The 12,110-nt window shown below is 40.5% G+C and overlaps 1 protein-coding gene across 2 annotated transcripts in view; it reads right to left on the reverse strand.

Moving 5' to 3' along the window:
* RANBP17 (RAN binding protein 17) overlaps nucleotides 1–12,110 on the reverse strand; it is a 235,346-nt gene that overhangs the window by 45,804 nt on the left and 177,432 nt on the right. For both annotated transcript variants that reach the window (XM_025181074.2, XM_075900151.1), the window contains one exon: nucleotides 9,044–9,126. In XM_025181074.2, coding sequence (XP_025036859.1) covers nucleotides 9,044–9,126 — 83 coding nt within the window. The remainder of the gene's footprint in view (nucleotides 1–9,043; nucleotides 9,127–12,110) is intronic.

Here is a 12,110-nt window from a genome sequence, read left to right on the forward strand (position 1 = left end):
AATACGCACCACCAGGAGAAACAAAATACCTAGCTATGGGTACTCTGCTAATCAGCTGCACACATTTGAATCTCTTCTTAGTGGCTGCACAAATGGCCAGCTTTTAGGGAACACTGTATATAACCCCCATTTTCATAGTATCCAAGCACCTCACTCACGATTGTAAGAAGTGAGGTATTATTCCCACTAACTGAGACACAGGGACACTTACGGCTTGTCTATAAAACATGGACAGAGCCCGATCGCTGGCAGGCAGGATTGAACCCGGGATCTCTGAAACCGAGTGCATGAGCCTGTACTGCATAAGCTAAAACTGCACGGCTCTTAGCCGCTTACAGCAGACTCAACAATCTCTAGGTGATTTAGATGCCACTAGAGTACATGGCCCCACATAGCTAATCCTGATTAACTCCAGGTGTGCATGCTCTTATTCTGGAATAAGAGTATCTATGTGATTTGGAAAAGCACTTTTATTCTAGCACAAATACCTTCCTCACTGAACAAGCTCTTCTCACAGCAGTGTAGCTGCTAATTAGTGCTGCTAAGCTTAGCACTGATTTTCTGTTACTGTTATTCCACTCACCTTAAGCAATCCTTCAGGAAAAAATACATAAACCACAATACAAGGGACAGTACTTAATATCATATATAACAAAGGGTGATTGTAAGGGGGCTTTTACCCATCCTTCCGTTCTGCTGAGCATCTGAAAACACTGTACTTGCATTAATTTTGTTCTCATAATTAATTCTGAATGCAAGGTTTATCACTTTAATTGTTAAGTACATGATCTGCATCTGTAATTGGGTATTTAAACCAAACAAGTGGCTGGGTGTGACCCTAAATCTACTGGTGGTATGAAAATTATGTGTGTAGGTTTGGTGTGAGGCCTGAGATCTAGGCAATAGTAATCAAGACCTTGTTAATATGAAACAAAGCTGATTTTATAGCTACTGGAGGTCTTTTCAGTGTCTGCTATCTACACAAAGCTAGGACAGCACACACATGCAGCCAAACAGTTATCAACATTCAACCAAGGAAGACATCTTTCATGACACCATATCAGTAACATCTGAACACTAATATTCTTGAACATTTTCTATTTAATTGAAAACAAGGCACATAAGTCTCTTGGATGCTAAAGTAAATTTGAAGAGACAATTACATTGACATTACATCTTTTCTTGAACTAACCCTGTTGGAGACAGAGACAAGTTTTTGAGAAGCTTCTTCAGATCTTGTCTTTAAAATCCTGGGACAAACACGGTTACAATAACACTGCATGAAGTAAAATTGTACTATTATAGTGAAAAGAAGAAAAATAGGAGGGTACTTTCCACAGGTTGCATCAGCAATGAAAAGTGACTAATGGTTCTCCAAGCAACAATATGCTCAAGGCAAAGATGTTCAAAAATTGGGTGTCTAAAGTTTTCATACGAGACAAAAACTAGATGCTGGAATTTGAGACAGTCTATAATGGATAACTGTATATTTTAGCACTCTCCTTTACCAACAGGTGTCACTGTGAATGCCAATACTAAGCCACAAAAGTAGGAAATAGAGAAATAATGCCTGAGCATAAAAAACAATCAATTTTTAAACAGGGCAGTAGAGTAAAAAAAAAAAAAAATCTAATAATACATATACAGCAAGGAACAATTTAACCAAAATTTTTAAAAGAAATGTTATTTTATTAAGTTGCCAGGACTGAATGGATTACAACACTATGCATTGAAATACATGTTCTAGAAGCAATTTAAAGCTCATTAGAAATAATTGTCTTTGGCTACTAGAAAATGTGGCAAAATTTAATCCTCATCCAAATGTTACCTAGGCTCTGAGAACAGGAAATTGTTTTGTGCTACTGTGGCTAACCTCAACGTTGACCCTGTACAGTAACTGCTAGAACAGCTGAAAGCTGAAGCAAAATTAAAAACTTATATCAAAGTATATCATGACAGAATGTAGATAAATAAAAACGGCATATTGAAAGTATTATTTTTATGTCAGTCTCTTATAACAGAGAGGTAGAGGGTGTTACTAAAAATGTAAAGAAACCACAAAACAAAGGAATGGATACTCCCACAATGCACTGGAACACAGCTTTTCTTCAGCTGGGAACCTAAGAACATATTATAAGGAGATTTAGAGTTTATCCACACAGGGACATCCAGGAAAGTTAATCCAAATTAACAAAAATTGCGATTCTACAGTGGATTAGTTAAAACAAATGACAATGTGAATTCAGATAAAGTGAATTAAGGCCATTTCAATTCTGAGCAACAGCATTCACACAGGAATTTAATGAGGTTTAACTAATATATTACAAATTCACATCTTTAATTAATTTGGATTAACTTTCCTGGATGTTTCTATGTAGACAAGCCCTAAAAACCAGTATATAGAACTATAAGTAAATTCAGTTACTATATTGCTAAGAATGGTGGACTACACTGTCCCCAAATCCTGTCGATTTTTCCTTTGATAGTAATTTTTAAAATTATTTGTATCCTTGAGGATTTTTATCATTCAGACAAACTGGTGGTAAGGGATACAACACAGATCTTTTGACATACTACTATGAAGTCCTAAAATGAGAGTTTACCTCTCAAGCAGGAGCCTAAGACAAGTCGAAATGAATGTCGTTTTTCTCCCCGCACAACTTCAGTGATTACATTCGATCACAAAGACTATTTAAACTAAGTTGACATTGCCACACTACTCCCGTCAATGACAAGGTACTGTAAGGGAGATTTTAGTCACTGGCGTCATGGCATTTATAGCACAGCAACTTTTAAACAGGCTTAATGGCAGGTTTCCATTTATTTAGGGTCTGACTTTCAGAAGCGCTGGACACCCACAATTCCAGTTAAAGACAATGTAGGATTGAAGATACTCTGTAACTCTGAAAGTTAAGCCCTTAGGCGTTTATACCATACGCTTCATTGCAATCTATAAAATATCCCTATATGCCAGTCGGCCATCACATAGGACACTACAGAGAATGCTCCACTTAAACAGTCAAGTGGAGAGAAGAGATATATAAATCTGCAAACACGCTCCCTTGTTTCCTTTAACACATAATTTTTATAGAACACAGAAATACACAACGTGGCATATGTGTGTGTATGCACAGTAAGGAGTCCATAAACATGCCAATCCACCTAAAATGCAAGTTGTAAGCAGAAAGAAATGTACGGTCCTCACAAATGAATGTTCAGAAAAGTCACTCATATTTAAGAAATAGTACAGGAGTGAAAGTGCATTTCCAGACAGCAAATGCACGCTTTACGTAACAGTACTGTAGGAGACACAGGTCCCGAGGCAATAGTTTTTCACTGCCTTAAAAAGGTCACGTTTTCTCAGAGAGTCAGTGTTCACATTTAGAAAAGGGAAAGAATCCCATCCTGTCACAGACAGTTTTGATCGGGGAGTTCCAGACTGAGGGCACCAAACAATAATCACCAGTGCAGTGCACTTAGGTATTGGTGAGAAAAGCAGACTGGGCATCAGATGACCACAGCTGCTGTTGTGCATTGTAGGATGGACCAGACAGAGAGACAGCTTGGACCAAGGTTTTGAATTGATTTATAGATCAAGAGGATCCTCAGTGTAACTGAGCCATAATCTGGAGTTCTCTTGTTGTTAGTTTGGTGCCAGTCAGAATTCTAAAAGCAGAAATTTTACCAACTGGATATAGATACGTCCCTATGTGTGAGGTATCATTATCCAAGGGGAATAGAGAAAAAGCCTACATTAAAATCATCCCTCATTTCATCTACAGATATAAATCACAATACAATTAAGTTGTATTCCCACATTCCCATTAAAGGTTTAGAGAACATGACCTATGAAGCCAGGCTTCATGAACTGGGCTTGTTTAGTTTGGAAAAAAGAAGATTAAGGGGGGACATGATAGCGGTTTTCAAATATCTAAAAGGGTGTCACAAGGAGGAAGGAGAAAATTTGTTCCTCTTGGTTTCTGAGGACAGGACAAGGAGTAATGGGCTTAAAGTGCAGCAGGGGAGGTTTAGATTGGACATTAGGAAAAAATTCCTAACTGTCAGGGTGGTCAAATATTGGAATAAATTGCCAAGGGAGGTGGTGGAATCTCCCTCTCTGGAGATATTTAAGAACAGGTTAGAGAGACATCTGTCAGGGATGGTGTAGATGGAGCTTGATCCTGCCTTGAGGGCGGGGGGCTGGACTCGATGACCTCTCGAGGTCCCTTCCAGTCCTATTATTCTATGATATTCTATGATATTTATACAAAAAATATAAGTAACCATGTTGCCAATTTCTGCAATTTTATCATTAGTTTTGTGTTGTATGATGTTTTTCTTAAAGTCCACTTCATAAAATCCTGGGCTGTCTACACCGGGCCACTTATTCTGGAAAATCAGCCGCTTTTCCGGAATAAGCTGCGAGCTGTCTACACTGGCCCTTGAATTTCCAGAAAAGCAACGATGCTCTACTGTACAAAATCAGCCGCTATTCCGGAAAAACTATTCTGCTCCCGCTCGGGCATAAGTCCTTATTCTGGAACACTGTTCCGGAAAAGGGCCAGTGTAGACAGCCCAGTAGTCTTTTCCGGAAAAAAGCCCCGATCACGAAAATGGCGATCGGGGCTCTTTTCCGGAAAAGCGTGTCTACATTGGCCACAGACGCTTTTCCGGAAAAAGGGCTTTTCCGGAAAAGCAGCCTGCCAATGTAGATGCTCCTTTTCCGGAAAAACTGAAAACGGAATAGTATTCCGTTTTAAGCATTTCCAGAAATTCATGCCAGTGTAGACACAGCCCTGTTGTTATATGAGACTCTCAACTTTTGTTTTAAAAAACATGTTGATTACAGTAATCCTTTAAAGGACACCACAAGGATTTAGATACTCCAATTAGCCAGAAATTCTTTCATAATAATGTATATAGTGCTTATCCATTCAAATGACTGTACAGACATGAGCAAATTAACTCTCTCCTCTCCTGAAGTAGTATCCTTATTTTACAGACTGGGAAACTCACTGAAAGGTGATCTGGACTGGCCATGATCCTCCTGTGAGTCCATGCTCGAGCTAGGATAAGAACCCAGGAGCTCTGGATCCCCAACTCTTTATTTATTCCTTTAGAGAATACCACTTGCCCCCTTCCACTGATCAAAAGTGAACCCCTACCTGTTGAAGAAATGTCAGGTGAATGTAGTCAACTATAGTTTAGCTACTCTGATAGAGAGCCTCCATTTAATTTTTAAAACTAAATTAAAAGTGCTCTTACCATAGTCTTGTTGCCATAACAAGTCAGTACTGGCCAATATATGAGATTCCAGAATATTTCCGAATACTTAAAGTGTCAGACATTGTGTAGATGTGATTGGTGGTAAATGGGGGCATTTTAATAGCAATGATTGTAAGTCAATATAGTCTCTTGAAATAGCTTTATTGCTCATTATTACCAAAGAAATCAGAGAAATACCAATTTGTATCGGCAAATTCATGTAACTCAGACACTGGAATGTTTCACTCCAGTAGGACGATTCAAACATTTTCAAACATGTTAGGAAAAACTGGGCTGCCCTTATACATGCCCATAATCTTGTCAGTCTCTCTTTGCATAGGATGACACACATCTACTTTAACATAGTGATAGAAATGTAGCATCATTTTCAAAAGGAGGCACGAAATCAAAAAGGAGAAAGAAGGGTTACATATCCTATAGTAACTGTGGTTTGCAAAGATGTGCTGTCAACATAGATTATCCCTATCACTCAAACAAGAAAAGGAAAGTTGACAATTTCCCAATCTGTCACAGTCAGGCTTTGGAAAGATCATTATTGCCCTCCAAGACCCTTTCAATGCTGCTAAGGATTATATGGACACATTAAAAAGTACAAAGCAATGTGGACGCTGTGATGCTGGCAGAGAAGGTGCCAGATCATGCCAAAATTCCCCTGGGCACTGACAGAAATAGAGGTGGAACCAGTGCGGCTCACCAATGTGTTAGTATTGCTAGACTAGGTACCAGAATGATAAGAATGTGGTTTAGTGATTAGACTTTATTGAATGCTTGCGGGTTGCTGCGTACATGAGTCTTACTTATAACATCCATAAGGAGTTTCTATTACTTCTGAAATTTTATCTACTGTGTAGATATGTTTATGTGCCTTAACCTTGCAAATAATTTTCTTATTTCCTTTTCCTAGTTAATAAATCTTTGGATAGTTCATTATAGGTTGGCTGCAAGCCTTGTCTTCGGTATGAGATCTAAAGTGCAATTGACATGGGGTACACATTTTGGAGTACCCAATGATACTCTCTGTGACTCTGTGTTAAGGCTGTTATAGTGCCCGAGGAGTACTTGATAATTAGTTGGTACACAAGTCACAACCAATTTGGGGTTTGGGCCTTGGTTCTTACCAATCTGCTCTGAGGTCAGTACTCACGGTGTTGAGTTCTGCAAGACAGCTTGACAAACAAATACTATGGTACTTGGAACTGTCAGAATTAATGGAAATAGTCAAATCAATCTTAAAATATATTATTTATGGCAGATTCACAGCCAGGAAGGACACTGATAATCTAAAAATCTGACCTACTATATAACAGGCCATAGAATCAGAAGAGACTTTGTCTCATCTTCCTTCATAGCATCTGCAGGAATAGGGGGAAGTAACTGTCCTAGTGGGGGTTCCAGTAATCTGCTTAGTTTTACATCTTAAATCTGGTACTGCCCTAGGCACCGCTCATGTCTAGCCAGACCCAGAAGATGTCCAATTACTCCTGGCAACAGCTGATAATATCCTGGGGGACTGAGTATTTACTGGGCTTCCCGGGTGCACCATAAAAAATGCTTGGGGTAGCAGTCAGCAAGTGAAGCTTTTTCAGAATGTGGAAAAAATTACCATCATTTATGAATGGAACAGGGTGAGATCCAGTAAAGATGGCATAGATGATGAAGGCAACAGTTACTTATAAGGCATATGCCGACTGATGAGTGATCAATGAAGAGTTGAAAAAAAAAGGACAGTAAAAATTGATTAAGGCAGGAAAAAATGGACAGGAGGATAGCAAGGGTATCCAGGAAGAATGAGTCAACTTGGCTTAAGGCAGCAACATAACTATCTATCTTTTTGGTCATCAAGAGGAAGTACATAGCAATTAAATCTAAATTAAATGCATAGCTAATAGTATTTAGAATGCTTAAAAGTTTACCAGTTTTTATCTTTTCCTGAGCTGAACTGTTTTTTATTTTGTGTAATCAAGCTCATAAATTTAGTTGATAACAGGTTGAAAAAAAAAACGTGGCAGCACACTAACTGATGTAGCTGAAAATAAAATGGGGGAGATGAGTTTATTAGAAATAAGATTTACTTGGAATCATTTTTCCTTCCCTAAATAAGTGCTTTCTGCAGTCTGCATATCCTGACTGCTTCCATGCGCTACAAATCAAATGTGTAATTACATCTAAGTATCTTTTAACAAGAAGCCATGGAACACATAACAATGCCAGCCCTAGAACGTATCTGCAAGTGCAATGAACACTAATTTAAAAACATCAGTTGTTTCCTTAAAAAAAGAATGGGATTTGTATGGTCTTTCCTTCAAATAAAATGGCATTACAGACAGTTGGTGACAAAATGGGGAGCGAGGAAATGAGAATCTAAGACAAGGACGGAATTCTAATATAGATGATGTCAGAGAATTATTTCAATTGTGTGCATGTGTGGAGCTGGAATGATGGCAATTTGCAAATTTTATAAATAGTGCTCCAGGGGCAAGTAGTTATGGGCCCATTATGTTTTGGAATTGCTGGAGTTCATTCTGGATACATGCAGTCACCCTAATTTATCAACCTGTAGCATTTCTTTTTTCATGAAGAGGCAGTTGAAAGGAGGTCCCATTCTTCAGAGAGCCACCTTCAGCAGACTGTTCTTTAGGGATCACTTGCGACTATCTGAGAAGATTCTGCAGAGGTGATCCGCCAGCTGATTCTGAGACCCGGTAAGGGAACTGTTACAAACATGATATTGTTTTTGCTTATTGATATTGTACATCACAGCAGTATTGGTCATGAGAGCATGTGCCATTGCTCCCTGGGTGTCATCGAGAAAGCCCTGAAACATGTTACAGGTTGCCTGAAGCTCCAATACACTGATATGACAGGATGCTCCCTGTTTTGTCCACAATTCCTGAATTGTTAACAATCCCACATACATATCTCATCTTATTGAAGAGGAATCAGTGATCAATATTCTAGTGGGTGTGTGACAGATAAAGTGAATCCACTGACACTTTCTGAATTGTCCACCACTGCAGATTCAGTATTTCCGGAAGTGATCACACAGGAATGTGTACTGAGTTGTAACTCGAATACTGGACTAGTCTCAACCATTGCTGGAGTGGGTAGGATGTGATCGGAAGTCTAGACACAGATGCTGAATTTTATGGAATTGTTCATGCAGGAGAAAGACACCTTGGTGTGTTTACTAGCTTGAGTTATTAGAAAATGTGATGATACCTGTACTCCAAGGGTAGTGTTAATTTTCTTTCATATTAAATATCGTAAGTATTGCACCTTGTTAACTATCCCTTGTTTTAATATATTTTCTTCCACACCTACGGTCTTTTAAAAAATTATATATTATATCTGTTATATCTCAATATTGATGTTCTTTCTCTCTCTCTCTCTCCCTCTCAATATTGGTGTTGCACATAAGACATTTCAAGCCACCCAAAAGAAAATTCAACATGCCCAAGGATAGAAAACATTAGAGGGAACACTGGTCTTCACTAGACCCGCTAAATCAAATCCTGGAAGGTTGACTGCAGCAGCATCCAGCTTCTGCATAGCATAGACATGGCCTGAGTGTAACTGAACTCCTCAGAGATGTAGCAAAGCATATTGCATAATGTGCTGATGTTGGCAATAGCACTTCAGACGCCTGTTAACTATTCCATAAATACATCAAGCCTCAAGAAAATGAAAATAATGGGGCTTTTACCCCAAAAAACAGTCAAAGAATTATAGTGCAAACAAAAAATTAACAGATACCTACCATAAGTGCAAATCATTTTACTAGCTTCTCTGAAGAGAAGAATTCCATTAGGAGATGATACATCAAAATTTAAACGCTGTGACCTAAAAAAATAACATATTGTCACAATGGGAAAAAATTAACAACATGCTTATTATTAAAAACAAATAAAAAATTAGTGGGAGTGATGCTGAAAGGAATCTGGGGGTTATAGTGGATCACAAAGGGTACTTCTATGCAGCAGGGCAAAACTTGAATTATGATACGCAACTTGAGCTACGTCAATTGCATAGCTGAAGTCAAAATATCTTAATTCAGCTTTTGGCACTGTCTACACAGCAGGAAGTTGAAGGAAGAAGCCTCTTCCTTTGACTTCCCTTACTCCTTGTGAAATGAGGGTTACAGGAATCAGAGTAAGAAGTCCTCCAGCTCGACATGATTTTGAAATAATGGCTTGCAGTGTAGACACGCTCTTTGTTACAGGCTGTCCCTGCTATCAGTCCAAGGTACATTCCAAAAAACTTGGACATATAGCAAAACAACTTAAAGTGGGGAATTTTTTTCACAGAGCTGACTTCCATTTGTGCAAATTGGGTTTTTTTTGCACAACTTAAGAGCGGGGAATGGGAGAACTTACTACGCATCTGTTCCTACAAGTGCCAATGACTTTAGTGTGGAACAGTTCTATACCGGGGCGACTTATAGAAGGGACGCCCTGTATTTCAGAGTAACATCTGTTATTCTGAAATAATGCTGCTATGTAGAAGTAATCAAACTGAATGAGTCAAGAACGTGATGCAGTTGTGAAAAAGGCTAATATCACACTTAAGAATATTGTATGTAAGATCCGGGAGGTAAATGCTCTACTTGGTCCAGGTTAGGCCTCAGGTAGACTACTGTGCACAATTCTGGGTTCAACACTTTAGGAAAGATGTGGATAAACTGTAGAGTCCCGAGAAAAGCAAAACTAATGAAAATAGGTTTAGGAAACCAGACCTATGAGGAAAGGTTAAAAAAAATCTGGGTGTGATTAATGAAAAAAAACAAACTGAGAGAAAAAAACAAACCTGAGAGGTGACTTGGTAATAGTGTTCAAATATGTTAAGGGCTGTTTCAAAGAGGACACTGGTCCCAACAGCTGGACAAACACCCGTCAAGGACGGTGTAGGGTTACTTGGCCTGTCTCAGAACAGGGGGCTGGACTTAATGATTTCTCAACACTACTGGGTTTATAATGGTGCCAAAGGTGTGATGGTGCTGGGCCCAGACAAAGCAGGCTCACCTTCTGTTGCAGCTCAGCAACTGTAGCGAAGGCTCTCCTCTCGGTCCCTCCTCTGTGCTCCTCTCCAGGGCAGGGCTTCTTCTCACCCCCTCCTCCACCTCCATCTATAACAGCTTCTCTCCTCTCTCTGCTTGCCGGCTAAGGGCTCCTCCTCTATCCATCCCTACCCTCCAACACCTCACTGGCATGCAGACAGCTTGTTGGACAGGGGAGGGAGCTCAGAGAGGAAGAGCCCTCAGCCACAGCTGCTCCAGTCCTCCGGGTGACCCACGTCGGTGACTGACAGATGGCCCATAGTCGCTTTGGGCTTATGTGTGGTCAGGAAGCCCGAAGTCTCAGACCAGAACAGAGTGGAGTCCCTGTTGCCTCTCAGCTCTGAGGCTGTGGTAGCAGAGGGGGCAGCAGGGCCCTGAGCCACTCACAGGAAGGAGGGGGAGCACGGATTTCAGGGGGTCCCCACCCAGGCACAATGTGCTGGCAATGGGGATATCCCTGTGCTGCCATGTCTGGGCTAGGGACACTGTCAGCTGATTCCAGATTCCAACCTAGCTGGGCAGCACAGCAATCATGGCCTGCCCATTAGCTCCTCTCCTCCACCCCTTCCCCCCACTGGCTTCCCAGCTCCACCCCTCCTTCCTTAAAGCTTTGCCCTCCCACTTTAAAAAATGACGAATCCTTCCCCTCCCAGCTTTTCTGGACTTCCTGTTGCCAGGTATCTTGTTTTCAATCATAAACTCCAAGAGAAAAGGGGTCCTGGCAATGTCTGGTTAGCGGTGCTGTCTGGAAACTAAACGTCCCGCTACAGGAATAAACTGCAATTAGCCTATTTCTGCCCCCGAGGGTGCGAAGCTGCCACTGGAGGAGGGACAGTCCAGGGAGAGTGAGGGAAAGTGAACTGGCTAGGACCAGAAAGAAAGGCATTAGCTCTGTGTTGGTGGGGGCAGAGGAGGGGAAGAAGGGAAAGGATCCTGATTGTCTCATTCCCATCCCTGCTGTTCTTACCCTGAGCCCCTTCCTCACTCCAGAGATTGCTCCTGGCCCCCACCCCACTGTGCACTCACCCCAGAACCTGCTACACTCCAGTTGTGGATCAATTCCCCACATGCTCTTGACCTTGGCCTCTACCTTGTTTCAGGTAAGTAATTTGCATATTATATAGCAAGAATTAATGTGAATAACTTACTCAGCCAAACCATTGCAGGCAGCTATTGTTAATAAAAACCCGAATAGCTACGTGATGTCTCAAAGACAACTTCTGTGTACATCTCCTTTTTTAAACTATCATTCCCCAGGGAGGCCCACAAATATGTTTGGTAGCGGGCCCACATAAAGCTAATCCAGTTCTGCTTTTCAAGGTCTCTACCATTCCTACATTTCTATAATTCTAATAATAATAATAATAAGCTTTTCCAATTCCAAGTGAGCAGCTCTGACCTATTTGCAGTTCAGAGGAATGCTACAAAATCTTCTTTACGCAAACAACTAGTTTATACTCTTACCTTAGCTACTATATCCCAACAGCTCATTTTATCAGTTAATCCCCATTAGGAATTCAATGATATAAATGCATTCTCTACACGGTGAGGAAATATGCTCTCACAGGGGTGTGATTTCCAAAGTGCACTGCTGTGTTGCACATTAATTGATCGACACAGACTGCACTAGTGTGCACTGAAGTGTTAAAGAACACGACGGAAGCTTTAGTGCACACTCGCATGGTCTACAAGGACCAATTAATGCTAAACATATTTGCACGCTTTTGAAATTACACCCCCATAAGCAGGCATTACCCTATCTTGAGAAGCC

Source organism: Pelodiscus sinensis, chromosome 17, assembly GCF_049634645.1.
Source record: "Pelodiscus sinensis isolate JC-2024 chromosome 17, ASM4963464v1, whole genome shotgun sequence".
Taxonomy (NCBI): domain Eukaryota; kingdom Metazoa; phylum Chordata; order Testudines; family Trionychidae; genus Pelodiscus; species Pelodiscus sinensis.